The 25,802-nt window shown below is 37.8% G+C and overlaps 2 protein-coding genes across 2 annotated transcripts in view; one reads left to right on the forward strand and one right to left on the reverse strand.

Moving 5' to 3' along the window:
- LOC132651231 (zinc finger protein ZFP2-like) overlaps positions 1 to 25,802 on the reverse strand; it is a gene marked incomplete at both ends in the record, with an annotated part of 242,736 nt that overhangs the window by 160,439 nt on the left and 56,495 nt on the right. The gene's annotated exons all lie outside the window — the stretch shown is intronic.
- Positions 14,966 to 17,603, forward strand: LOC132651199 (zinc finger protein 120-like; the record flags this gene model as incomplete). Its single annotated transcript, XM_060376451.1, has 3 exons — positions 14,966 to 15,080; positions 15,273 to 15,333; positions 17,117 to 17,603. Coding segments are annotated over 3 exons (663 nt in total), but the record flags the coding sequence as incomplete, so codon positions are not given.

Genomic DNA, 25,802 nt, shown 5'->3' on the forward strand with positions numbered 1-25,802 from the left:
TCTCCTACATCCAGCATACCTCCCTTCTTTCCCCATATCTATGTCCTTCCTCTGTATCCATTTCAGAAAAGGCCTCTAAGATAGGACTGCCAAACAAGATACAAAAAGACAAGGCCAACAGACCTCACAGTGCAGATGGACAAGGAACTCTAAATAGGGGAAAAAGAGTCTCAAGAGCAGGTGAGAGAGTCAAAGCTATACCTGTTCTTAATGTTAGGAGTCTCACAAAAATATAGAACTAACAGCCATGACATCTCAGCAGTGGACCTGTAGCGGACACATGCAAACACAATCCTTAATGTTTATGTCTTGGAGACATTCCTGGCCATCAAGGGAGTGGGTTCCATCTAATGGATTGTGCTGCAAGTTAAACCAAACATTAGCTCACCACTCAAGCAAGTTTGGTGTAATCGTGCCCCCTTTACATCTTGTAAGCAGTACAGATTTTAGGTGGAGTGGTTTTTATTCTGGTTTTATGTCTGGGTTTCTCTTTTGATATCCTATACAGTACTATCTTACCCCAAAGAGACTAGAACATAGGGGTGAAATCTTTTAACCTGCACCTCGTCCACCTCTCCACTTTCAGTTCACTGTGTATAAGCTTTCCTCCAGAGTGTGGCCCTGCTGTTGTTTTTCAGAGAGCAATGCTCTCTCCTAACATCAGCCTGGGCTTTTAGGCATCCTCATACAACCTCCTGGGACAACAACCCAGTTGTGTGAGAAAATACAATGTTGGCTGTATTTGTTTGCCCTCCAACCAGCAATGGAGGAGTGTTCCCCTTCCCCAACACCTTTGTCAGTGTGAGTGAGCTGTCACTTTTCCTGTTCAACTTGACCATCTGACATGTGTAAAATTAAAGCTCAAAGTAGTTTCCATTTGCATTACCTTAAAGGCTAAGGATGCTGAACCTGAACAGTGTTTCTCAGCCATCTGAGATTCTCCTGTTGAGAATTCTACATTGAGATCTGTTCTCTGTTTTTTATTTTATTTATTTTATTTTTTTAATATTAGTTACAGTTTATTAACTTTTTATCCCAGCTGTAGCCCGCTCCCTCACTCCCTTCCAATCCCACCCTCTCTCCCTCATTTCCCCCATGCCCCTTTCCAAGGCCACTGATAAGGGAGGTCCACCTCACCTTAGCTTATCAGGTATCTTCAGGACTGACTGCAATGTCCACCTTTTTGGTCTAGGATGGCTGCTCCTCCCTGGAGGTGGGGGGTAGATCAAAGATCCAGCCATTGAATTAATGTCATAAACAGTCCCTGTTCCCATTACTAGAGAACACACTTGGCTACTAAGCTACCATGGGCTCCATCCGAGCAGGGGTTCTAGGTTATATCCATACATGGTCCTTGATTGGAGATACAGTCCCATAAAAGACTCCTGTGCCCAGATATATTTGGTCCTTGTGAAGCTCCTGTCCTCTCCAGGTGATACTAACTCTCTCTTCTTTCATATGATTCCTTGCCCTCAGAGGATCAGACCCACAGTGAAAGTGATGCTCAGCACAGAACTCACTGCCTGCGGAGATGTTTTTCTAAAAAAAATAAAATAAAATTTCTTAAGCATAAGAGTAAAAGCTCTGATCTAAGAAGGTCTGTGAGGATGGCAACAATGTCTGATTTAATGCACACACAGACACATATAATAATAATCAGAGGTCCCCTCATCCACCCAGTCAAAAATCTTATAAAAATTTAGTTAGATAAGAAACCCTCCCTTAAAGGAATCCTTAAAAGTCTAAGGTCTTGCCAGCCATGCATGCGCAAGCCTTTAATCCCGGCACCTGAAAGGCAGACACAGGCTGTTCTCTGTGTGTTCAGTGTTGGCCTGGTTGACAAAGAGAGTCCAGCACAGACAGGCCTACATGATGAAATCCAGTCTTAAAAAAAAAAAATTAAACAGAAAATCTGAGATGGATTTAGTGGCACAGGGCTTGAATCCCAGCCCTCTGGCAGGAAGAAGCAGGCCAGTCTCAGCGAGTTCAAGGTCAGCCTGGTCTACAGATCTAGTCCAAGACAACCATGGCTAAAAGAAGAAGCCCTGTCTCAAAATGCCAAATCGTGTGGTGTGTGTGTATACATACATATATATGTATTAGCTGTGTACATACACAGAGAAATTTATTCTGTCAGTTCATTTCATACAGAGAGCCTTCACTAGTGCAGGTTTCTGTTTTCTTCATCTTTCTATTGAGGAAGAAGTTTAACTGATAGTACTCCAAAGTGTCATGTTTTTTCCTGCCTTTTTTCTCCTGGGTTTTCTCTTATCTTCCAGGAGAAAAGTGGCAGCAGTTTACATGACCCCAGTGTGAAGTCACAGAACAAAAAACTCCTTGCATTTTCTTAAATCTCTCTTTAATTCTTAAAATTCTTGGCACCCTTCCACCTGTTGGACAGAGTGTTCACTCTGCTGAAGGTTGTTGAATAATGGTTGTGCCGCTATCCAAGCTGATTCGAGGAGGAAGAGGGTAATTGTATCCTGAGTGCTGAAAGACACAGGGTAGGCTAGGGGAGGACAGGCACAAATGATGATGAAATGCAAACGTGCAGATCTGAAGAAGGTTTGGTCCTAAAAGAGAAACCTGGACCAGGAATCACTAAGCCTTGTCCCTTCAGTACACTGTAATCCTAAGGGAGGTGCTCATGTCACTCAAGACTCATTGGCCAATCAGATGCTTTCATTCCTCCAGTCAGAGGGAGAGGCGGGTTCTTCTTGGCGCCTTGCTGCATGTTCGCTCTTTAGCTGAGCGGGGTTGAATGGTTGGTCTGCTCTGGTATAAGCAATGCTGCTGTGTACTGTGAGGGGACTTCAGCCAAGTTCCAAAGTTGCAACATGGTGAGTGTGTGTCCACTGCCCCCAGCCTGGTGGAGCAGGAGGCTGAACAGTAGGAGAAGCTGTTTAAGATCCTTCCTGATGCTGGGTGGGAACCGGCAGACAGAAACAGCCACCAGAGAGGCCCTGTTTCCTAGCCCTGAACATAGCAGGGCATTTGCATATCTCCAGTATATTGACTTGTGTTTGGGAACAGAGAGAACTCACTTCCGGAACAGGAGGTTAAAATGAAAGCTTTATTTTCTGAACTCAGGGAAGCGGCCAGTTCAGATCTGAACGGTGCCCCAGGGTATGCTTTATTGTATATTTAAAGGGTTAAATCCACAAGGTGAGGGCCCCTTGGAGAGAGTCAGGGTCATCCAATCAAATGTGGGTTAAGCAAGGGAGTTTATGTTGGAGGCTGTGGTGATCCAGTACACCTGGGCTCAACACTTTTAAATGTTCTCTGAGACATTCGGCCTGGAACCTAAGGTCTCTAATTTATATCACTTGACATTTGTTCGAGAGCTCAAGGTGATAAGGCAACAGAGAAGTGTGTCCTCTGACTGTTAGTAAGTGAGGGCTTTGTAAGATATATATACAATTTAAGCTACCTGGTTAAAGTAACAGCAAGTTTAACCAGTTAACTGATAATTAGGAAAATGTTTCAATGTGTTCAGTGGAAAACGGCGCTGCAACCTTGGGACTGTAAAGTTAGATTTATCTTGCTAGTAAAATGGAAGAGCTGCTTGGGGAAGGTTGGGCTCCGGAGGCCACCTCTTACACACTATGTGTATGCATGTTTTATGGAAGTTGTAAGTAACATATGTATTGAGTAGCACTTCAGTGTAAAGCTGTGATGTAAATGCATAGAACAGTTGATGTACAGAATTTTTCAGTGCTTAGGTGACAGGACATCACACCAAGTAGAATAGCTAAGGGCTATTTTAAAACAGATAAGTAGCATGCCAACCCAGCCTGTTAGAGATTGGGATGCTAGGAAACCCATTTGCTCAAGAGGATAGTCAACAAATTTGTCTCCAGCCATAACCAAGGAGAAAGCCCCTGATTCATACCAACCATTGGCCCATCTCCATGTAAAAAAAGAGACATCTAACAAGCTGCTTAGTGGGCCATTACAGAATCAGAGCCAACATTAAAGCCTGATGTGCCATAAAGTTGCAGTTTTCTTCTTAAGAAAAGCATAGTTCAGCCACACGGGCAAGACATCTGATGAAAACAGTTGAACAGAGAAAACACTGTTGTGTTGAGGGCTGCCCTGACCAAACAAAACCTTCCTTGAGGTCCTCATGATGGAGAATAATCTAACTTCTCACACTCCTCAAAAATGCTTTGCAGAGCCAGTATATCCTGTGGCCTAGGCCTTGGGAGATTTCCCCACGATTCTGAGTTATTTAAAATAAAGCACTGTTCCGTTTCTAAAACCAGAAATAGGGTGAGCAGCAGGGTCAGGACATTTGAGGAGTGCTTGCTTCTGATTCTGAGAACCCACCTCTTTCAAACACATGGAGATACCCTCATCAGTTCCAAAGTCACTGTGGTGTTGGTAAATAATGTTATTGAGATCTTGTGTTTCTCTCATGCAGTATTGTTTTTTTAGACTCCTCATGATTTTATCCCATTGTATGAGAATTTCTGATCAATTCATAGACGTTTCCTGTTTCCTTCCATTTCTTTCCAGGAAGTAGTGTACAAGATGCTATTCTTCTCAAGAAGCTTAGTTAGGATAAGATGTAGCTTGTGGAAGACCTTCCCACCCTAGCTTTTTGTTGTTGTTGTATTTTTTAAATTTTATTTTTATTAATTTTTATTTTATTAGTTTATTCACTTTCCATCCCAGCTGCATCCCCTTCCCGTTTCCTCTCCTAATCCCACATTCCCTTTCTCCTTCTCTCCCATGCCCCTCCCCCATTCCAATAACAGGGTAGGTCCTTCCCACTTCCATCTAACCCTAGTCCATCAGGTTTCATCAGGACCAGCTTCTCTGTCTTCCTCTGTGGACTGACAAGGCTGTTCCCCCCTCAGGTGGAGGTGATCAAAGAGCCAGTCATTGAGTTCATGTCAGAGACAGTCCCTGTTCCCTCTACCAGGGAACCCCCTTGGACACTGAACTGCCATGGGGCACTTCTATGCAGGAGTTCCAAGTTATCTCCATGCATGATCCTTCCTTGGAGTATCAGTCTCAGAAATGACCCCTGTGCCCAGAGTTCTTGGTTCTGTTGCTCTTGTGGGGCTTTTTTTCCTTCCAGGTCCCTCTATCTCCCCCTTCCTCCCCCAAATTCCCTGCACTCTGCAAAAAGGTGGGCTATGAATCTCAGCATATTTTTTTGATATCCTGCTGTGTAAAGTCTTTCAGAAGCCCTCTGTGATAGGCTCCTGTCCTGTTTTCTGTTTTCTCCCTCTTCCGATGTCTGTCTTGTTTGCCTTTCTCAATGAAGATTGAGTATCGTACCAGGGTCCTCCCTCTTGATCAGCTTCCTTAGGTGTACAGATTTTAGTATGATTATCCTATATTATATATCTAATATCCACTTATAAGTGAGTATATACCATGTGTCTCGTACTGCTTCTGGGATACCTTACTCAGGATGATCATTTCTAGATCCCACCTTTTGCTTGCAGATTTCAAACTTTCTTTGCTTTCAATTGCTGAGTAGTATTCCATTGTGTAAATGTACCATAATTTCTGTATCCATTTCTCTGTTGAGGGACATGTGCATTGTTTCCAGCTTCTGACTATTACAAATAAAGCTTCTATGAACATGGTTGAGCAAATGTCCTTGTTGTATACTTGAATACCTTTTGGATATATGCCTAGGAGTGGTATAGCTGGATCTTGAGTTAGCACTATTCCTAAGTGTCTGAGAAAGGACCAGATTGATTTCCAAGGTGGTTGTATAAGTTTACTTTTCCACCAGCAATGGAGGAAGGTTCCTCTTCACATCCTCTCCAGCATGTGTTGTCACTTGAGTTTTTGATGTTAGCCATTCTTATAGGTATGAGGTGAAATTTCAGGGTCATTTTGATTTGCATTTCCCTGAGACTAGAGATTTTGGGCATTTCTTTACATGTTTCTTTGTGATTTGATGTTCCTTTAATGAGAATTCTGTTTGGCTCTGTACCCCATTTTTTAAATTGGATTACTTGATTTGTTGCTTCTTAATTTCTTTATATATTCTAGATATCAGCCTTCTGTCAGATATAGAGTTGGTGAAGATCCTTTCCCAACCTGTAGACTGTCTGTAAACTGTTTTGTTCTGATGACAGTGTCCTTTGTTTTACAGAAGCCTTTCAGTTTCATGAAGTCCCATTTATTGATTGTTGATCTTAGAGCCTGTGCTGTTGGTGTTCTGTTCAGGAAGTTTTCTCCTGTGCCAATGTGTTCTAGGCTCTTCCCCACTTTTTCTTCTAACAGGTTTAGTGTGTCCGTTTTTATATTGAGGTCTTTGATCCATATGTATTTTAGTTTTGTGCAGGGTGATAAGTATTTGTCTGTTTGCATTTTTGTACATGTAGACATCCAGTTAGTCCAACACCATTTGTTGAAGATGTCTTTTTTTTTTCATTGTATGGTTTTGGCACCTTTTCTGCCTTCTACTTTTCTTAACATTTGAAACCTCTGAGACCTCTCTCTTCTACCTTGACACTGAATAATGACCTGCTGTATGATAGAAGTGGAGTACTTAACTCATTCAAGGAATATCTTTGCTGTGTAAATCTCCCATTTGTCTCAGTGGCTAGACTTGAAATCTCTAGTCCATATTAAAATTGTTTAATGTATAAACTGAAGCCTAAACTTAAGAGACTTAAGAAAGACTGCGTGTATGGAATACAAAATCAGTTTTAGGCTGTCTTCACTTATAGCATTAAGTAGAGCTAGATACATGCTACTATTAAAGAGATTTTTTTTAGTTAACCATTTAATTATGTATGGCGTACTTTCACTGTGGGGGTGGATATTAATTCTAGAACAGCTGCATCTTCAGCCTTTTGGAAAAAATATTTCTAAGGCAAGCTTTATTGGTACAGGTCTCATAGATCCCAGTTTACTGCTTCCCAGCAGCATGACTTTGCTTTCCTCTTGGTTAAAATTTCCAAAATTTTAAGGTAAAGCCTGTACCACAGCTGAGTTCTAAAAATTACTCATTTGAGTCATGTAATGAGCTGTCTATTTATGTGTGCAAAGTGGGAAAGCACCTTGAAAAAATGAAGGTCAAATTTCTCGAAAATTTTAACATTTTTTTTATAAATTCATTTTTTGTGATAAATTTTACAAAGATGTTATGAAGTAGTGTCAAGGAAAAAATGTGAAACAACATTCACCAATATCTGAGTAGCATCCTTCAATCTTTCCACTAACAGCATCTACAATGATGTGACGTAAGGAACTCAATTCCAGGGTTAAAAGAAGTTTCTGAGCTGCAGAGGTGTCACAGATGTACATGGTGTTGTATAGTTAAATAGGGCAGATTTCACAGCTTGTGCCATAATAGATGTGCCTGGAAACAGACATAAAATTATTATTTAACATTGTTTTCTTTATGGGTATCAATGGGACTGGATTTGCCTGTAATCACTAGGGGGACATGTGGGGCTAAAATGCCATAGTCTGTCATTCTGGTGACCTCCATTTAGAGAGAGAGGTCTAGAGCATGGGGACTCTGTTCGAAAATAAGATCAGTAGTACCTAGAGCATAATTTTAACAGTGTAGGGGTTACTTTGAGTTGTTTTTGTGGGAGTTGTGCTGTTTGTATTTATCTAATTTCTATCTGTATATAATCATAGGTAACATTGGTCTACCTCACATTTTTTCTTGGTTGGGTTTCCTCAGGCATCTCGATTAAAACTTGACCATATTATTTGGCTTATGTTTTAGAATTTTTCCCATATTCTTTCACAAATATTGTGTACAATCTTCATTACTTTTGCTGAACAGTAAGTACAGAAGTCATATTTTGTCTCTTTGTGTAATATGTCTTCATAATTCTGTTTCATAATTCTTAGTTTTGTTTTTTTCTGTTTAAGTGGTAAATTCAGTTGGCAGCATGCCAGCATAAAATTTCTGGTTACCACCATTTAAAGAGCATGCACGGACTGGAACTAAGCACTAACACATATCTAGCTGATAGGAAGCTTTTTCCTCATGTTGGTCACTTAGCATCTGAAATGGGGGCTGTCTGTGACATGGACACAGTTGCCTGTGTATGAATTATTTTGCCCTAGCTGGGAAGCCTTCTCTGGCCTCAGAGGAAGAATCACATAGTTTGTATGCAACTTGATGTGCTGAGATTTGTTATGGGGAGCCTCCCCTTTCCTGAGAAGGAGAGGAGGAGTGAGAGAAGATGGTGGGGGATGATACCAGCAGGAGAGGAGGTACAGAGCTTTGAGCATGATATAATGTGAAAAAGTAAATAAACTAATGAGAAAATGGCTGATTTCTATGTAAATGAGAGATTGTGTTGACTGATGATTTCTATAGAAGGCTCTTTAATTGAGGGTGGCAGCATCCTTAAGTAAGTGGTCCTGGCCTGGATAAAAAAGCTAGATGAGCATGAGACGATGAGGAAACGAGACAGCAAGGTAGAGAAATGATATTTGCCATGATTTTTGCCTAAATTTTCTTGAAACTTTAGTTTCTAACCTAAGCTTCCAAAATGATGAACTGTAGTCTGAGAGGACCAAACAAGTAAACACATTTATGACCTGAGATGTTTGTGGTTAGGGGATTCAATCACAGCAGCACAGTAACAGGTTAGGAAAAAAAAAGTTATGCCAAAAGTGACTTTCCTCCTGGAAAGACCTGAGGATGTTCTTTTTAGAGGAATGTGGAAAATATCAGGACTTGAGATGGCAAAAGTCCAGACCCTAATTGGCTTTTCCTGGAGTACATGGAAGTTCAGAATGTTGAGTGTAGGGCATACAGAGGAAGTGGAGGACATAGGATTTCACTGAAAAATAGGCTCCATGAAAAATTAAGCTAGAGGTCATTTGTGTGGTAATTTGACCTCAGATATTTCTTATTCTGCTCATGATCTAAAAAATAAGTAAAGTAGAATTAAAACTTGGGGACTGATTTCTTAGATGGTGATGTTTGTTTTCAAACCTGGCTTGGATGTTAATGATTAGTCAAGGCTACATTTGAATTCTTGATTCTCAAGCGTCAGCTTTCTAAGTACAAGTGCAACAATGGAAGATGTACCCCCAATGTGTTATGTTCTGTCAACATATTTTACCAATGTTAATATTAAAATGCTTAATAGAATGTATATATGTATGTATGTATTATTAGAAGTTACAACTTCTTTATGTTCTCATTTGTTACTATATGGCACATCATGCTGAAATTCTGCCTTGTCAGAGAATTTTCTAGAGGTTCTAGATAATGCCACAACAATGAGATTTATTTAAAAAAACATGTTGTATGTGCGTAATATGACTATGTGTTCTTATGCCATGACAGATATATGCAGACTTGATGACACTTTTGGGGGTTCGTTTTGAACATTATAATTTGATGATCAAGGTCATGCTGCTAGTTTTCACTCTGGATTTTTCAAAGAATGTATAAATATTTTTTCTCATTTATTTATTACATTCATGTTGTATTCCAGCTACAGCCCCCTCCCTTATCTACTCTCAAGCCCACTGTCCCTCCGAGTGTATTAAATTTTTTAAAGAAATTAGTTTCTTTTATTGACTTTACATCCAAAGGGTAATCCCTCCTTCCTCTGCTCTCAGCCCACCCTCACCCTTTTTTCTCCCCTCCCAGAAAAAGGGAGCCCCACATTCCTTGTATCACCCCATTGCAGCATGTCAAGTCACATCAGGACTGAACATATCCTCATTCGCTAAGGCCAGGCAAGGCATCCCTGACAGGGGGAGAGGATCTAAATGTAGGCAGTAGAGTTCATATTAGAAACAGTCCCCTCCACTTACCACTCAACCCACATGGACCAAGGTGCCCAAAATATAAATAAGTTTATGAGGTCTATGTCCAGAATATGCATGCTCCTTAGTTAATGTCTCATTTTTTGTAAGCCCCTCTGGGTTTAGGTTACTTGTCTCTGTTGGTCCTCTTGTGGCTTCCTATCTCCTTCAGGTTCTTCGATCTTTCCCCCAGTATTTCCATAAGACTCCCAGAGATGCACCCTATGCTTAGTTGCAAGTTCCAGCATTTGTCTCCATTGACTGCTGGGTGGAGCCTCTGAGATAACAGGCATGTGTAGGGGCTTTTCTACAAGCACAACAAAGTAACATTTACAGTTTCATTGGCTGGCTCTCTAGTGTAAGATGGGTCTCAGGTTGGCCCAATTATTGGTTGGACTTTCCCTCAATCTTTGTTTCCTTATCATCCCTAAACGTTTTGTAGGCAGGGTAATTTTTGGATCATGGGTTTTGTGGTTCAGTTGGTGTTCTATCTCTCCACTAGTCCTGTCTGACTAGGAGGTGGTCACTTTGTTTTCCATGTCTCTTTTCCCCTGCCTTTATGATAGAAGTCTCAGCTAGAGTCAAACCCAGTCACATCCAGGGCCTCTCAGGAACCTTCCCTGTCAAATGACTCCAAGGAGAAACCTCCTCAGTCTCCTTTCATGTTCTCAGTTCTCTCACCTCCTACTACAATTCTCCCGACATCTGATACCCACATTTGTTTCCCTCCCCATTCCAACTTCGGCCCAGTTCCCTCTCTTCATCTACTTCTGCTGTTCTGTTTTTTATTCTGAGTGACATTCTGCCAACCTCCCATGGACCCTTCTTACTTAGCTTCTTTGGGTGTGTGGATTGTAGTATGCTTATCCTGTACTATAGGTCTACTATCTGCTTATAAACAATGTGTTTCTCTCTGTGTCTGGATTACCTCTCTCTGGATGATCTTTTCTAGTTCGATCCATTTGCCTGCAATTTCCATGATTTCTTATTTTTAATAACTGAGGAGTATTCCATTGTATATATGTATTAGTAGTTCTTTATCCATTCTTCACTTTCTGGCTATTATGAATAAAACAACTATGAACATAGTAGAACAAATGTCCTTGTTCTATAATGCCACATCTTTTGGATGTATTCTCTGGAGTGATATAGATGGGTATTGAGGTAGAACTATGCCCAATTTTCTGAGAATACACCAGTTTGATTACCAGAGAATTTGTACAAGTTTGCACTCCCATCAGCCCTGGAGGAAAGTTCCCTTTTCTCCACATCCTCACCAGAATGTGTTGTCACTTGAGTTTTTTATCTTAACAATTTGAATGGTGTAAGATGGAATCTTAGAGTCATTTTGATTTCCATTTGTCTGATGGCTAAGGACTTTGATCATTTCTTTAAGCGTTTCTCAGCCATTTGAGATTCCTCTGTTATGACTTCTCAGTTTAGCTCTGAAACCCAGTTTTAAATTGGTTTATTTGATTTGTTGTTTAATTTCTTAAGTTCTTTGTATATTTTGGATATTACCTTTCTGTCTGATGTAGGGTTGGTGTAGATATTTTCCCAATCTGTTGACTGTTGTTTTGTTCTATTGATAGTGTCCTTTGACTTATAGAAGCTTTTCAGTTTCTTGAGATGCCATTTATTGTTGATCTCAGAGCCTGTGCTGATGTTGTTCTCCTGTGTTAATTAGTTCCAGAATTTTCTCCACCTTGTCTTCTATATGATTTAGAGTCTCTGGGTTTATGTGACGGTCTTTGATTCCCTTGGACTTGAGTTTCTGCAGGGTGATACAAAGGGTCTATTTTCATTTTTCTATGTGCAGACATCTACCACAATTTGTTTAAGATGCTGTCTTTTTTCCATTGTATATTTTTGGCTTCTTTGTTGAAAGTAAAGTTCCAATAGGAGTGTGGGTTTATTTCTGTGTCATTTTTCCAATTTTATAAAATTGTACTGTTATCAAGGGTATTTCATTTTTCCACTGAATTTAATGTTTGCTCTTTCAAGGTCTGTAAAGAATTGTGTTGGAATGTTGTTGGGAAATGGATTGAACCTGTAGACTCCATTTTTAAGAATGCTGTTTTAGAGAAAGGGGATAAAGGGAGCATTTGGGAGGGGAGGAGGAGAAGGGATGCAAAGTGAATAAACTGTAATTAATAAAATATTTAAAAAAGAATGCTGTTTTTCTATGTTAATCCTATATATCCATGAGTTTGGGAGATCTTTCCATCTTTTGATATTTTCTTCAGTTTCTTTCTTTAAAGACTTCAAATTCTAGTCATAGAGGTCTTTCACTTCATGTTGTTTGTGGCTACTGTTCAGGGTGTTGTTTCCCAAATTTTATTCTCAGCCCATTTTTTATTTGTATACAGAAGGAATAATGAAAATTTTAGTTGTGCTCCCAGCCACTTTGTGGAAAGTGTATTTCAACTGTAGGAATTCCCTGGTAGGATTTCTTGGGTCACCTAGGTATACTAAGAAATCATCTACGAATAGTGATACTTTGAATTCTTCCTTTCCAATTTGTATCTCCTTTATAACCTTCAGTTGTCTTATAGTTTTGGCTAGGACTTAAGGAGTATATTGAAGAGATATGGAGATATGTACCTCATATGAGTGGAATTTCTTTAAGTTTCTCTCCAAATAATTTGATGTTGGCCCTCAGTTCACTTTTTACTACCTTTATTATGTTAAGTGTGTGCCTGAATCCTTGTATGCTTGATTTCTCCAAGTCTTTTAACATGAAGGGTTGTTGAATTTTGTCAAAGCCTTTTTTTTTTCATCTAATGAGATGATCATGTGATCTTGGTCTTTCAGTCAGTTTATATGGTGGATTACAGATGGATTTTGATATACTGAACTATCCCTGTATTCCTGAGATTAAGCCAATTTTTTCATCGTGTATATCTTTGATGTGTTCTTGCATATGTTTTACGAGTATTTTATTGAATATATTTGTGTTACAGACAGCTATTAGCTGTCATATGTGTGCTGGGAATTTAACCCATGTCCTCTGGAAGAACAGACAATGTTCTTAACTACTGAGCCATACCTCCATCCCCATGTTGCTTATTTATGATCAAAATTTACATTGCTAATATTTTCATCTCTCCTTTTGTAATTGTTCAAACATACATTTCATTTTTAAAAAGATCATATTAATATTACAGTTTAAAATGAGGTACTTCAGGTTTCTAGACATGTATGCAGAACTGGAGTGAATGTGTAACTCTTTATAAAAAGTTGATAAAGATCTTTAAGGTTTTTTATCTTGTTTGTTTGATTAATTTTTGCATATTGTTCAGGATCTTATTATGTACCCCTGAGTGTCCTGGAATTTATTGCAAAGAGCCGTTTTCCGTCCACCTCTGTGAAATACACCAGCCTCTGTTTCCTGAGGGATTTTGGAATTAAAGTCATCAGATAATACACCCAGCCTGTCCATTCTTATAAGAGTCAGGAATCATTTATACTATTTTTCTCATGTGGGCTCTGTACTGTTTTTCTCTTTACTCTCTCTCTCTCTTTATCTGTTAATTGACATTTCTCTTGTAAGCCTATATCCTACTAAAAGGATGCAGAAATTAGAGAGGTGAACCTCACTGTTGAGTTTACTCCAAAAAAGAGTTGGGGATTACATTACAATTTGTGTGTGAGAAAATAAGTAGAAGAACCACCAGAATACATTGAAAATATTGTAAAAGAAGGATACATTTCCAGTATTCTAAGTATCATACTTTCTGTTGTACATGTGTGTGGATATTTTAGACTGCATTGACCTACAATGATGTGCATGTGAACTTCACTCAAGAAGAGTGGGCTTTGCTGGATCCTTCCCAAAGGAATCTCTACAAAGATGTGATGCTGTAGGAATTCTCTGGTAGGATTTCTTGGGTCACCTATGTATACTAGGAAATCATCTGAGAATAGTGATACTTTGAATTCTTCCTTTCCAATTTGTATCTCCTTGATAACCTTCAGTTGTCTTATTGTTTTGGCTAGGACTTAAGGAGTATATTGAAGAGATATGGAGAGGGGAGGCATCCTTGTCCTGTACCTCATATGAGTGGAATTTCTTTAAGTTTCTCTCCAAATAATATGATGTCAGCCCTCACCTTGCTTTTTCCTGCCTTTATTATGTTAAGTATGTGCCTGATTCCTTATATGCCTGATTTCTCCAAGTCTTTTAACATGAAGGGGTGTTAGATTTTGTCAAAGGCTTTTTCTCATCTAATGAGAAGATCATGTGATCTTGATCTTTCAGTTTGTTTATATAATGGATTACATTGATGTATTTTCATATGTTGAACCATCCCTGTATCCCTGAGATGAAGCCATTTTTTTTCATCGTTTATATCTTTGATGTGATCTTGGATTTGTTTTGCGAGTATTTTATTGAATATATTTGTGTTTCAAACAGCTAATAGCTGTCACGTGGGTGCTGGGAATTTAGCTGGAAGAACAGACAGTGTTCTTAACCACTGAAACATACCTCCATCCCCCATGTTGCTTATTTATGATTAACATTTAAATTGCTAATATTTTCATCTCTCCTTTTGTAATTGTTCAAACATACATTTCATTTTAAAAAGATCACATTAATATTACAGTTTAAAATGAGCCACTTCAGGTTTCTAAACATGTATGCAAAACTGGAGTGAATGCCTAACTCTTTGTAGAAACTTGAGAAAGATCTTTAAGATTTTTTGTCTTTTTTTGATTAATTTTTGCATATTATTCAGGATTTTATTATGTACCCCTGAGTGTCCTGGAACTTATTGCAAAGAGCAGTCTACCATTCAGCTCTGTGGAATACACCAGCCTCTGTTTCCTGAGTGATTTTGGAATTAAAGTCATCAGAAAATACACCCAGCCTGCCCATTCTTATAATATTCATGAATCGTTTATTCTATTTCTCTCATGTGGGCTCAGTACTGTTGATCTGTTTACTCTCTCTCTCTCTCTCTCTCTGTTAATTGACATTTCTCTTGCAAGGCTATATCCTACTAAAAGGATGCACCTCTAATTTCTTTGAGTTTACTCCTAAAAAGAGTTGGTGATTACATTACAACTTGTGTGTCAGAAAATAAGTAGAACAACCCGAATACATTGAAAATATTGTAAATGAAGGATACATTTCCAGTATTCTAAGTATCATGCTTTCTGTTGTACATGTGTGTGGATATTTTAGACAGCATTGACCTACAATGATGTGCATGTGAATTTCACTCGAGAAGAGTGGGCTTTGCTGGATCCTTCCCAGAGGAATCTCTACAAAGACATAATGCTGGAGACCTACAGGAACCTCACTGCTATAGGTAGGTCAGTGAATTTTCTTTACTTTTTAAAATATGGGGAAAACTCTTTATTCATTATTGAAGTGCTTCTGTAATTTCTCTTGAAGAAGAGGAAGAATGAGGTGAATGGTTCTTTGATTGACCACAGATCACAACTTAAATTTTGTCTTATTTCCAATAATAAATCATACATTTTCTATTACTGTATTTTAGGCTACAATTGGGAAAGTCATAATATAGAAGAGCATTTTCAAAGTTCTAGAAGACATGCAAGGTAATTTTCATTGTAAGCTGATATGAATATTGTTCTGAGAAATTTTTAATATGTTCTGGAAGTTTGAAAAAGAAGGGACAGTGTAAATGAACTGTTTTAAGTGTATTTATTGATGATGACTAACTTGTTACTAAACCATGTCCCTCCATGTTAGGTATTTGATGTTTGTTTTCAAGGCACTCATCTAAGAAAGAATGCAAGGAAATCATACTTACGCAAGATCAATATTTAAATTGTTTACTCATTAGCACCATGAGGTAAAACTGCAATTTGTTTAGTCTCCTACAACTCAGATATTGCCAAATGTATTCACAGTAAATAGGTTATGAAAGTATATTCAAAACATTATACTAATCAACTCATCCATAATAAAATGGGGTTATATGCTTGTAGTAATATGCCTAGGTTTTTTGAGAAGGGCAGTTTTTTAGAGTCAAGAATGTTGTTGTGCAAAAAGCATAATCCCTATAGCACATGACTGTGATGAACAAAAATCAAATGTGTGAATGCATCATGAAATCATGTTATTTATTATTATTCTTTTAATACTTAGTTATATCATCATGTATTAAAATGAGTTCAAGTCATTTTAATATATGTATATTGAAAGAAACAATGTACCACCCAGAACAATTAAAATATATAGTACTCCCCATTTTGCGTAGATGTTTAAAAATTGATACCAATTGTGCTTTATATGGGCTATTTAGAGCTGCCAGCAGTACAAATAATGACACAGAGGCATTTTAATATTTTAAAGCTTAGGCAATTTAACTGGGCAGATTCTGAACACCTTTTTTCCCTAACACAAACCTAGCACAGTGTCCCAATGCATGTTAACTTCTACCTCTTTGTTCATGTTCATGTCTATCTGTTAACCTCACTGTCATGCTGGTGAGTGGCCTGTCATTTTCGTTCTTCTTCCCAGCAACCCTCTCTCACTCAGAAGTTCTGTCCTCCATTTTGTGCCCTGCTATCACTTATTAGCTCTTTCTTATTTCCAATAGATAAGGAAGGAAGGACAAATGTTTACAAAATATAGGACAGGTGATTGGACATTGAACTAACAATACTATGTTTTTGTCAGTACTTAGCTGTGATTGCTGGCTCAGCAATCAGCATTCCCATATACTGACACACTTTCACACAATGTGCACTAACATCAATTAACTGGCTATTTGTCTTCATTAGGAATTCTCACAAAATCACACTGCAAAAATAAGTTTTAGGAATATACAATTATTCTTTTACTCACAGTTATCTTTACATATTTAGTAAGGTTCACAGTGTGGGGAAAGTTATTAATCCAGTCAGTGTGTTAAAGCTCATAGGTATTGCAGTTTTTGACAAACATGTGGTAAAACATCTTATAGTAGAAAGTATATGATAAATGTGAGCCAGGTAACCAGGTAACAAATATTTTTACGATCACAGGTATTTTCAAATATGGAACACAACCCGTAGGTAGAACACTGTGAATATAAAATAATGATGCAAACTCAAGATGTTATTCTTCTTTACCTTTATTTCAAACTGTAAAATTATGTCATATGCACAAAAAAATCCATTGGTGTAATGAATGTGGTAAAGCTGTCATATGTGCCAATTATCTTTGCAGGTATGAAAACAGTCATAGTGAAGACAAACTCACTGAAGATAGTCAATATGAAGTCTTTGCACATCACAGAAGTCCCCACACATGTAAAAGTATGAATACTGTTGAGGATCACTATGAATGTAACCAATATAGTAATGCATTAGCACACAACAATCATATCTTAAGACATAATAGGATACATATGGGAGAGAAACCTCATGAATGTAACCAATGTGGTAAAACCTATGCATCTAATAGTGATCTTCTAAGACATAAAAGAACTCACACCGGAGAGAAACCTTATGAGTGTAACCAATGTGATAAAGCCTTTGCACAGAACAGTAGTCTCCAAAAACATAAAAGAACTCACACTGGAGAGAAACCTTATGAATGTAACCAATGTGGTAAAGCCTTTGCACAGAACAGTAATCTCCTAGTACATAAAAGAACTCACACTGGAGAGAAACCTTATGAATGTAACCAATGTGGTAAAGCCTTTGCACGGAACAGTAATCTCCTTTTACATAAAAGAACTCACACTGGAGAAAAACCTTATGAATGTAACCAATGTGGTAAAGCTTTGCATCTAGCAGTAAGCTCCTGCTACATAAAACAAACTCACAATGGAGAGAAACCTTATGCATGTAACCAATGTGCTAAAGGCTTTGCATGAAACCGTAATCTTGTAATACATAAACGAACTAACACTGGAGAGAAACCATATGAAATTAATCAATGTGGTAAAGCCTTTGCATCTAAGAGTGATCTCCTAAGACATAAAAAAAACTCACACTGGAGAGAAACCTTATGAATGTTACCAATGCGGTAAAGCCTTTGCAGATACCAGTGTTCTCCTAAGACGTAAAAATCTTTGTTGCAAAAAAATTTATGAATATAACTAATGTCATGAAGTCTTTTCATGTAACACTTATCTTGAACAAGAACATTTATTGGAGTGAAACACTATGAATATAACCAATGTATCAAAAACTTTGCATGTCATAATAATCTCTATGTACATAGAAGAAGCACAGTGGATATAAACTTTATGAATATAACAACTGTGATAAAGCATTTTGACATAATATTAATCTCCTATGATATAAAGAATACATACTAGAGAGAAATATTATGAATGTAACAAAGGTAAGTCATTGCATGTAACAGTAGTCTCCTAATACAAAAAAAGAACTCACACTGGAGAGAACTCTTATGGATGTAATCAATGTGTTAAAGCCTTTGTATGTAACAGTCATCTCTTAATACATAAACGAGCTCACACTTGAGAGAAACTTTATTAATGTTACTATGTGGTAAAGCCTTTTCATATAACAGTCATCTCCTAATAGAAATTTGCTCTTCACAATCATCTTCAACGTCATGAAAGAATTTATACTGGACTGAAAGACTATGAGTGTATTTACATGGTGAAGCTATTCCACATTTGTATAATATTCATACAGAGAGAAAACTTATGTGTTAAAATGGGAGACCTTTGCACATATCTATATTCTACATCATCATAAAAGTTTCAAAATGGAAAGAAAATATGAGAATACAATCAATATGGTAAGGCTTTTTGTTCTGTTCCCCGATTCCAATACAACTCAAACAGGTCAATACAGATGAAAAAAATCATTTTCATCCAGTTTGATTAGGGACACATAATGTTGAACTGTGATGCCTACCCATCCAATGAGCCAGAAAGTTACAGAGGTTCTGTGCTTGAAAACCATAAACATCTTTAGCGTTTTACAACTGAATTATTTCCATCAGTCATGGTTTAGGGATATGGGATTTGTTTATATCATTGAGGAAGGCACCTGATGCAAAATGTAGGTTTTACGGTCAAAACAATCATATCCATTTGTTCGTTTGTGGTTAGGAAAAGGTATTATGTTTTAGGATAGAGAATCTGTGGTTTGGGTCAGTCATTTTTGTTAGGGGACCAAAAATCTTGGTATGGAACAGTCATGTTTTGGGCAACAAAAGTTTAGTAATTAAAGTCAGTCAGCTATTGGGAAGTCTATAGCTTTCCTAGGGACTATGAACTTAAATTTATGTTCACCTCATAAATCAATGAAGGCTGGTAACTAAAAGGAAATACTTAGGACAAATTGGTTTTGTATGTTCCCACATACAATTTGTTTTTACATGTTTTGCATATCAAAGTCATCTTCAATTATACAAATGAATAGATAGTAGAGAGAAACCTTACACATGTGTCCAATGTGATAAAGCCTTTTCTTAATACAGTTATCCCCAAATACATAAAAGAACACACACTGCAGTGAAACCCTCTGAATAAGCAATGTGGTAAATCCTTTTCATAGGGTTTTCTTTGAAATCATTAAAAAAAGACATGCTGCAGAGAAACCCCATGAATGTAGTCAGTATGGTAAGGTTTTCTGCTTCATGCTACCATTATATAAGAGTAAAAGCCTTACTGTGTGGGCTACATCTTAAAGCCTTTGCATATCAGGGTAGTCTTTGAGAACCTAAAAGAACTCATTCTGTAGAACATCTATTAGAATAAAAGATTTGTTAAGTTCTTTGACCCACCAGTTGCATTCAATTACACTAGATTATTTTGGAGTAAAATTCTAACAAGTGTCAACAGTGTATGCATGCATTTATGACATCCATCCTTATTTTGTTTCCAATTGAAATCTCATAAGGACCAAAGATGAATGTAAACAATAAGATAATCCTTTTTTATTTCACAGTTCACTTCAATTACATGAAATAAATTATCCAGTTGTAAAATTTATGTGTGCATATTATTGCATTTTCTGTGACCATACACACTATCCAAGTCAACTTGCAAATGTTTTTACTTTGCCTTATGACCTGAGAGGTTATGGGATCACTATAAATCGGGCAAGACAAGTGTCATAGTGGCAGCTAAAGTAGGAAGCTTGGAGCTTACAAACACCACCTGCAGCATGAAGCAGAGAATGGGGACTACAGATGGTATGCAACTGAAAACTATCGAGCCCACCCCAAGTAACATACTTTCTCCAGCAGGGATACATTTTTTAAACATTCCCAAATGATACCACCAACTGAAAAGGATTCATTTCTCTGATTTCAAACCTACATGTTTGATTTCTTTTACATGAAGGAAATCATGATGAAGACATTTGTAGATAAGCCTGTAGTTATTTCAACACCTGAATTCAGTAGTGAATGCTTATACAAGTAAACATTCATGAGTAAACATATATTTAAGAATTTGTTTTAATTTCCCTTACGTGATAACAGTTTTTCTTTGTGTGTTTATGTGCCTATCCATTCTAGTTTCCAAGTAGACTAGACCCACTGATTTTCTCATACCAAGAATTATAGAAAGTTGTCCAAATCCTGAACTAGGTCCTGGGAATGAACTTGTCTTAACTGCAAATCCACGTATCTAGTACTGTAAATATTTTAAATCTTAATATATCATCTTGATGTCAGGAAGTAGAAAAATATTCATAGAAGAGAGAAATGTTATTTATGCAAAAGTGTTTATTACTTTGGACATAATAAATGTATTTATTTCCAAGAAAAGAAAATATTTTGAATCTGTTTTTATCAGAGCCACAGAGGAAGTAATTATTTATCATGTTCACTTCATTATAATGGAGGAGATCCCCAATTGTGGTTGTGGTCTGAATTTTGAAACATTAGAGTAGGTATTGAATTGGCTGTGTGTGTAGCAAATCCATTCACAGAAGTTTATTATGTTGTTCTGATATTCCTTCTGTGGTGGCTGTTCATATTCGAATGCATTTCCACTTGGTTATAGGTATTTTTCTGCTGCAGTGCATAGAATGGAATCCACATCCTCTATGTGGCCCATTGCTTATTTATATCAGACAGTGTGAAATCATAGTTTTCAAGGAAGGGTCTATGAGAACTTGTACTTTTTTTATGTTTTCACAAATTCATTTAAGATGTTTGTTTTTAAGCCTTTCTTGGATATAAATAATTAATTGATGCTTAATAGTATGTGTACGTATGTATGTATATATTGTTTGAATTTTCATGCTTGTACATGTTCCCATATTTACTATATGGCACATCATCTTGAAGTATTGCCTTCTTAGAGATTTATCTAGAAGTGATAGTTAATGTAACAGCAACAAGATTTATTTCAAAAAGACATGTTATGTGTGTGATGGACTATTCATTCTTAGGCTATGACAGATATATGAAGAGTGTGGGGTCTATATTCGTCATGGTTCTATGATCTTCAAGGTATGTTGTCTCTCTTGCATACCACAAACACTCCCCACTAAGCTCATTGAGACTCATAAACCTTACTTGAAAAATTTCATCAGTACAATATTGTCTTCTATTCTGATTATGAATATATTGTCATCTGAGGATGGGAAAAAATGAAATTATTCTAATAATAAATGCTACTTGCAAATGAAAATTATACACTCCTGTCTTGTTTTGGAATGTGTTAGTTCTTTCTTAGGAGTAAAGACTTATTCTTAAGAATTTCTCAAAACTGCAAGTGAAGGTCAAAGAATTGTCCCAGTGGGTAAATTTAGTTATTGCTAAGCCTGATGATTTGTGCTCAATCCCTGAGTAGTCCATATCACTGCTAGAGATTTTTCTAATGTTTCTATAGTTGGGCTGCTGTGTATGCAAATTCACACACTAGCAGATACACAAATATATTTTCACGCTAAATAAGTGCCAGTGTAGTCACGGGCCAAAAGACTCTTTGTGTTCCATGTCAAGAACTTATATATGGGATGTAGATAATAAACAGAAATAAGTTGTACTCTCACTAGCACATATACACAATAACATATATGTATACACAAACACTCCAGCATTTTTTAATTTATTTTTTATTGATTACAGTTTATTCTCTTTGTATCCCTGCTATAGACCCCTCCTCATCCTCTCCCAATCTTACCCTCTCTCGCTCTTCTTCTCCTATGCCCCTCCTCCAGTCCACTGGATAGGGGAGGTACTTCTCTCCTTCCATCTGAACCTAGTATATCAGGTTTCATGGGGACTGTCTTCATTGTCTTCCTCTGTGGACTGGTAAGGCTGTTCCCCCTGCAGGCAGAGGTGATCAAAGAGCCAAGCCCTGAGTTCATGTCAGAGACAGTCCTTGTCCCCATTACTAGGGTACCCTCTTGAACACTAAGCTGCAATGGGCTAAATCTGTCGGGTATTACATTATCTCCATTTGTGGTTCTTGTTTGGATTATGAGTCTCCAAAAATCCCTGTGCCCAGATTTTTTCATTCTATTTCTCTCCTGGTTGAGCTCCTGTCCCCTCCAGGTCATTCTATCTCCCCATTCTTTCATTAGATTACCTGTACTCTGCCCAAAGGTTGGTTGTGAGTCTCAGCATATGTTTTGATACCCTGCTGGATAGAGTCTTTCAGAGGCCCTCTGTGGTAGTTTCCTGTCCAGTTCCCTGTTTTCTCCCTCTTCTGATGTCCATCCTGTTTGCCTTTCTGAATGAAGAGTGAGCATCTTACCCAGGGTCCTCCTTCTTGATTAGCCTCTTTAGCTGTACAGATTTTAGTATGATTATCCTATATCATATGTCTAATATCCAGTTATAAATGATGAAATTAACAAAGCAATGCAGCCACTTATAGATGACAGAAATTATTTGTAGAATTTGAAGACTTACTGCTGTTCATCAAAAGGAAAATGGTTCCTTTGTACATCTTATTTTATCCTTCAATTCATTGATTCAAGAATAGACCACTTAAAAATCATAGCTTGGTTCATAAGTGCATCCCTGTCATCCTAAACCTAGGATTCAGTGGCAGGTTGATCTCTCTGAGGCTGAAGCCATATTATTCCACAGAGTGTGTTCTCTGATTGTTTGTTTTTGAGACACAATGTTCTTGTGTAGCTTTGGCTGTCCTGGACTCACTTTGTAGACCCAGATGTCCTTAAAATCACATAAATCTGTCTGTCTCTTCCTCCTTGAGTGCTGGGATTACAGGTGTGTACCACGATGCCCAGTTCCACAGACAATTCTAAAACAGGCATGGCTATGTAGGAATATCATGTATCAAAATGATTTCAAAATGCAAACTATCTTTCAAGTTATAGATTTTTTTTTCCTGAGGGATAGTGTACACAGGGATGTTAGAAGTTTTCTGAAATTGGGCTCTCTGTCCTTTCTGTAAGTGAGAACTGTAGCATTGTAATATCCCTCTCATAGATCAGACATTATTACCAGATGGCATTGCTCCCTGAGCAATCTACTTTCATTGCCTCATTTACTTCATTTTCAGCTAATAACTGTGGTCAAAAGTAAACATTCCAGAGGCATTTATGTCCATAATTTTAAAATTTTTACATCTATTTCTCCATGACTTTGAGCCAAGAGTGCCTTTTTATCTCTTATTTTTACATTATTATCACATTCAGAATAAGACTTAATTCAGAATGTCTCTGAGTAGACAAACACACATTTGAACTTATCCATATGCCATAAGTTAAATTAGTTAAATTCCGGTGCTTGCTTTGTTGAAGAAAACCATTGCTTTGGGAAGGACTCTTATTCTCTTCTTGCCTGTGCCAGGAAAATCTCTTTCTCAGGTCTTGTGTCTTTGCTGGTGTAACAAAACACCAAAATCACAGGCTCTAAGTGCTACAATCAATAAAAGGGACTTCATGAAACTGAAAAACTTCTGTAAAGCAAAGGATACTGTCTACATATTGGGAAAGGATGTTCACGAACCCTATATGTGACAGAGGGCTAATATCCAGAATATATAGAGAACTCAAGAAGTTAAACAGCAATAAATCAAGTAATCCAATTTAAAAAAAAAATGGGGTACAGAGCTAAACAGAATTCTCAATAGAGGAATGGCAGAGAAACAATTAAATGCTCAATGCCCTTAGTCATCAGGGAAATGCAAACCAAAACAACCCTGAGATTTCACCTTACACCCATCAGAAGAGCTAAGATCTAAAGCTCAAGTAACAATGCATGATGAAGAGGATATCGAGAAAGAGGAACCCTCCTCCACTCCTGGTGGGAATGTAAACTTGTACATCATGTTGGAAAACAATCTGGCACTTTCTCAGACAATTAGGAATAGTGCTTCCTCAAGATTCAGCTATACCACTCCTAAGCATATATCCAAAAGATGCTGAGGTATCCAACAAGGTCATTTGCTCAACCATGTTTGTAGCAGCTTTATTTGTAATAGAATTTGGAAACAACCCAGATGCCCCTCAACTGAGGAATGGGCACAGAAAATGTGGTACATCTACTTAATGGAATATTACTCAGCAATAAAAAAAAGGAAATTATGAAAATTTGCTGGCAAATGGTGGAAACTGGGAAAGATCATCCTGAGTGAGGTAGCCCAGAATCAGAAATACACATAGGGTATATACTACTCACAAGTGATTATTAGACATATGATATAGGATAAACATACTAATTTATGAACGAGGAGAACTCTGGGTAAGATGCTGAATCCTCATTCATAAAGGCAAAGAGGACAGACATCAGAAGAGGAAGAAACAGGGAACAGGACAGGAGCCTACCACAGAGGGAATCTGAAAGGCTCTACCCTGCAGGATATCAGAGAAGATGCTGCGACTTGTAGCCAAATTTTGGGCAGAGTGCAAAGAACTTCATGAAAGAAGTAGGAAATAATAAAACCTGGAGAGGATATGTACTCCACAAGGAGAGCAACAAAACCAAAAAAATCTTGGCACAGGGTTCTTTTCTGAGATGGATAACTCCAATCAAGGACCATTGATGGAGATAAACTAGAACCCTGCACAAATGTTGCCCATGGCAGTTCAGTGTCCAAGTGGGTTCCATTGTAATGGGAATAGGGACTGTCTCTGACATGAACTGATTGGCCTGCTCTTTGATCACCTCCCCTGGAAGGGGAAGCAACATTACCAGGCCACAGAGGAAGACAGTGAAGCTATTCGTGATGAGCCCTGATAGACAATGATCATAGGGAGGAAGAGGAGGACCTCCCCTATCAGTGGACTTGGGGAGGCACATGAGTGGAGAAGGGGGAGGGAGGATGGGATTGGGAGAGGAGGAGGGAGGGGGCACAGAAGCTTCAAAGTGAATAAAGTTTAATTAATAAAAATTAAGATTAAAAATGGAAAGAAACCAGATTTATAAACTCTCATTGGTCAAATGACAAAACAATTTAAACATCAAAATGATCTGCATATCTATGTCCTCCCAAAATTCCTATGTTGAAGTCCTGAGACCCAAAGTAATAGAACTGCATGAGATCTTTGGGAGGTACTCAGGTCTGGGAGGTGAAGCCCTTATAAATAGGTTCATAACCATATTGAAGAGATCCTATAAAATCATGTGACCCTTTAGAACACTGAGTTTAAAGGGAAAACAGGACTGTAGAGAAGCATGCCCCCAACTAGACCTTATAATTTAACTTTAGACTTTCCAGAGTTCATGACTGTGAAAAGTAAAACGTTTGTTTATAAATCATTTGTCACTTAGACCCAGCAGACTAAAACAAACAGTAACAGTCCAGTCCACTACAGAAGGCACATAAATCATGAATCCATATTGATGTAAGTGTATGGCAAATGCATTAACATTCTGATGAGGACCAAGACACAGAGTGTCAAGGTACTCATGGGGGTGCAGGGTGTTAACTGTGTAGTAGAAAAGCCTGGAAAACACTGATTACAAGTAATCAAAGTGAAAGTATGTCCCACCTGATAGGACACAATGTGTTACACTTTTGTGATACCCTTGTCCCAGTTTATGTATTGATCCATGAGAACACAGAGAGCTTAGAGAGAGTCTATCAATATAACTAACCTGGGATATTAGCCATATAGTACAGGATAACCATAGTACAACCCACAGACCTAAATAAACTAAG

Source organism: Meriones unguiculatus, assembly GCF_030254825.1.
Source record: "Meriones unguiculatus strain TT.TT164.6M chromosome 13 unlocalized genomic scaffold, Bangor_MerUng_6.1 Chr13_unordered_Scaffold_41, whole genome shotgun sequence".
Classification (NCBI taxonomy): domain Eukaryota; kingdom Metazoa; phylum Chordata; class Mammalia; order Rodentia; family Muridae; genus Meriones; species Meriones unguiculatus.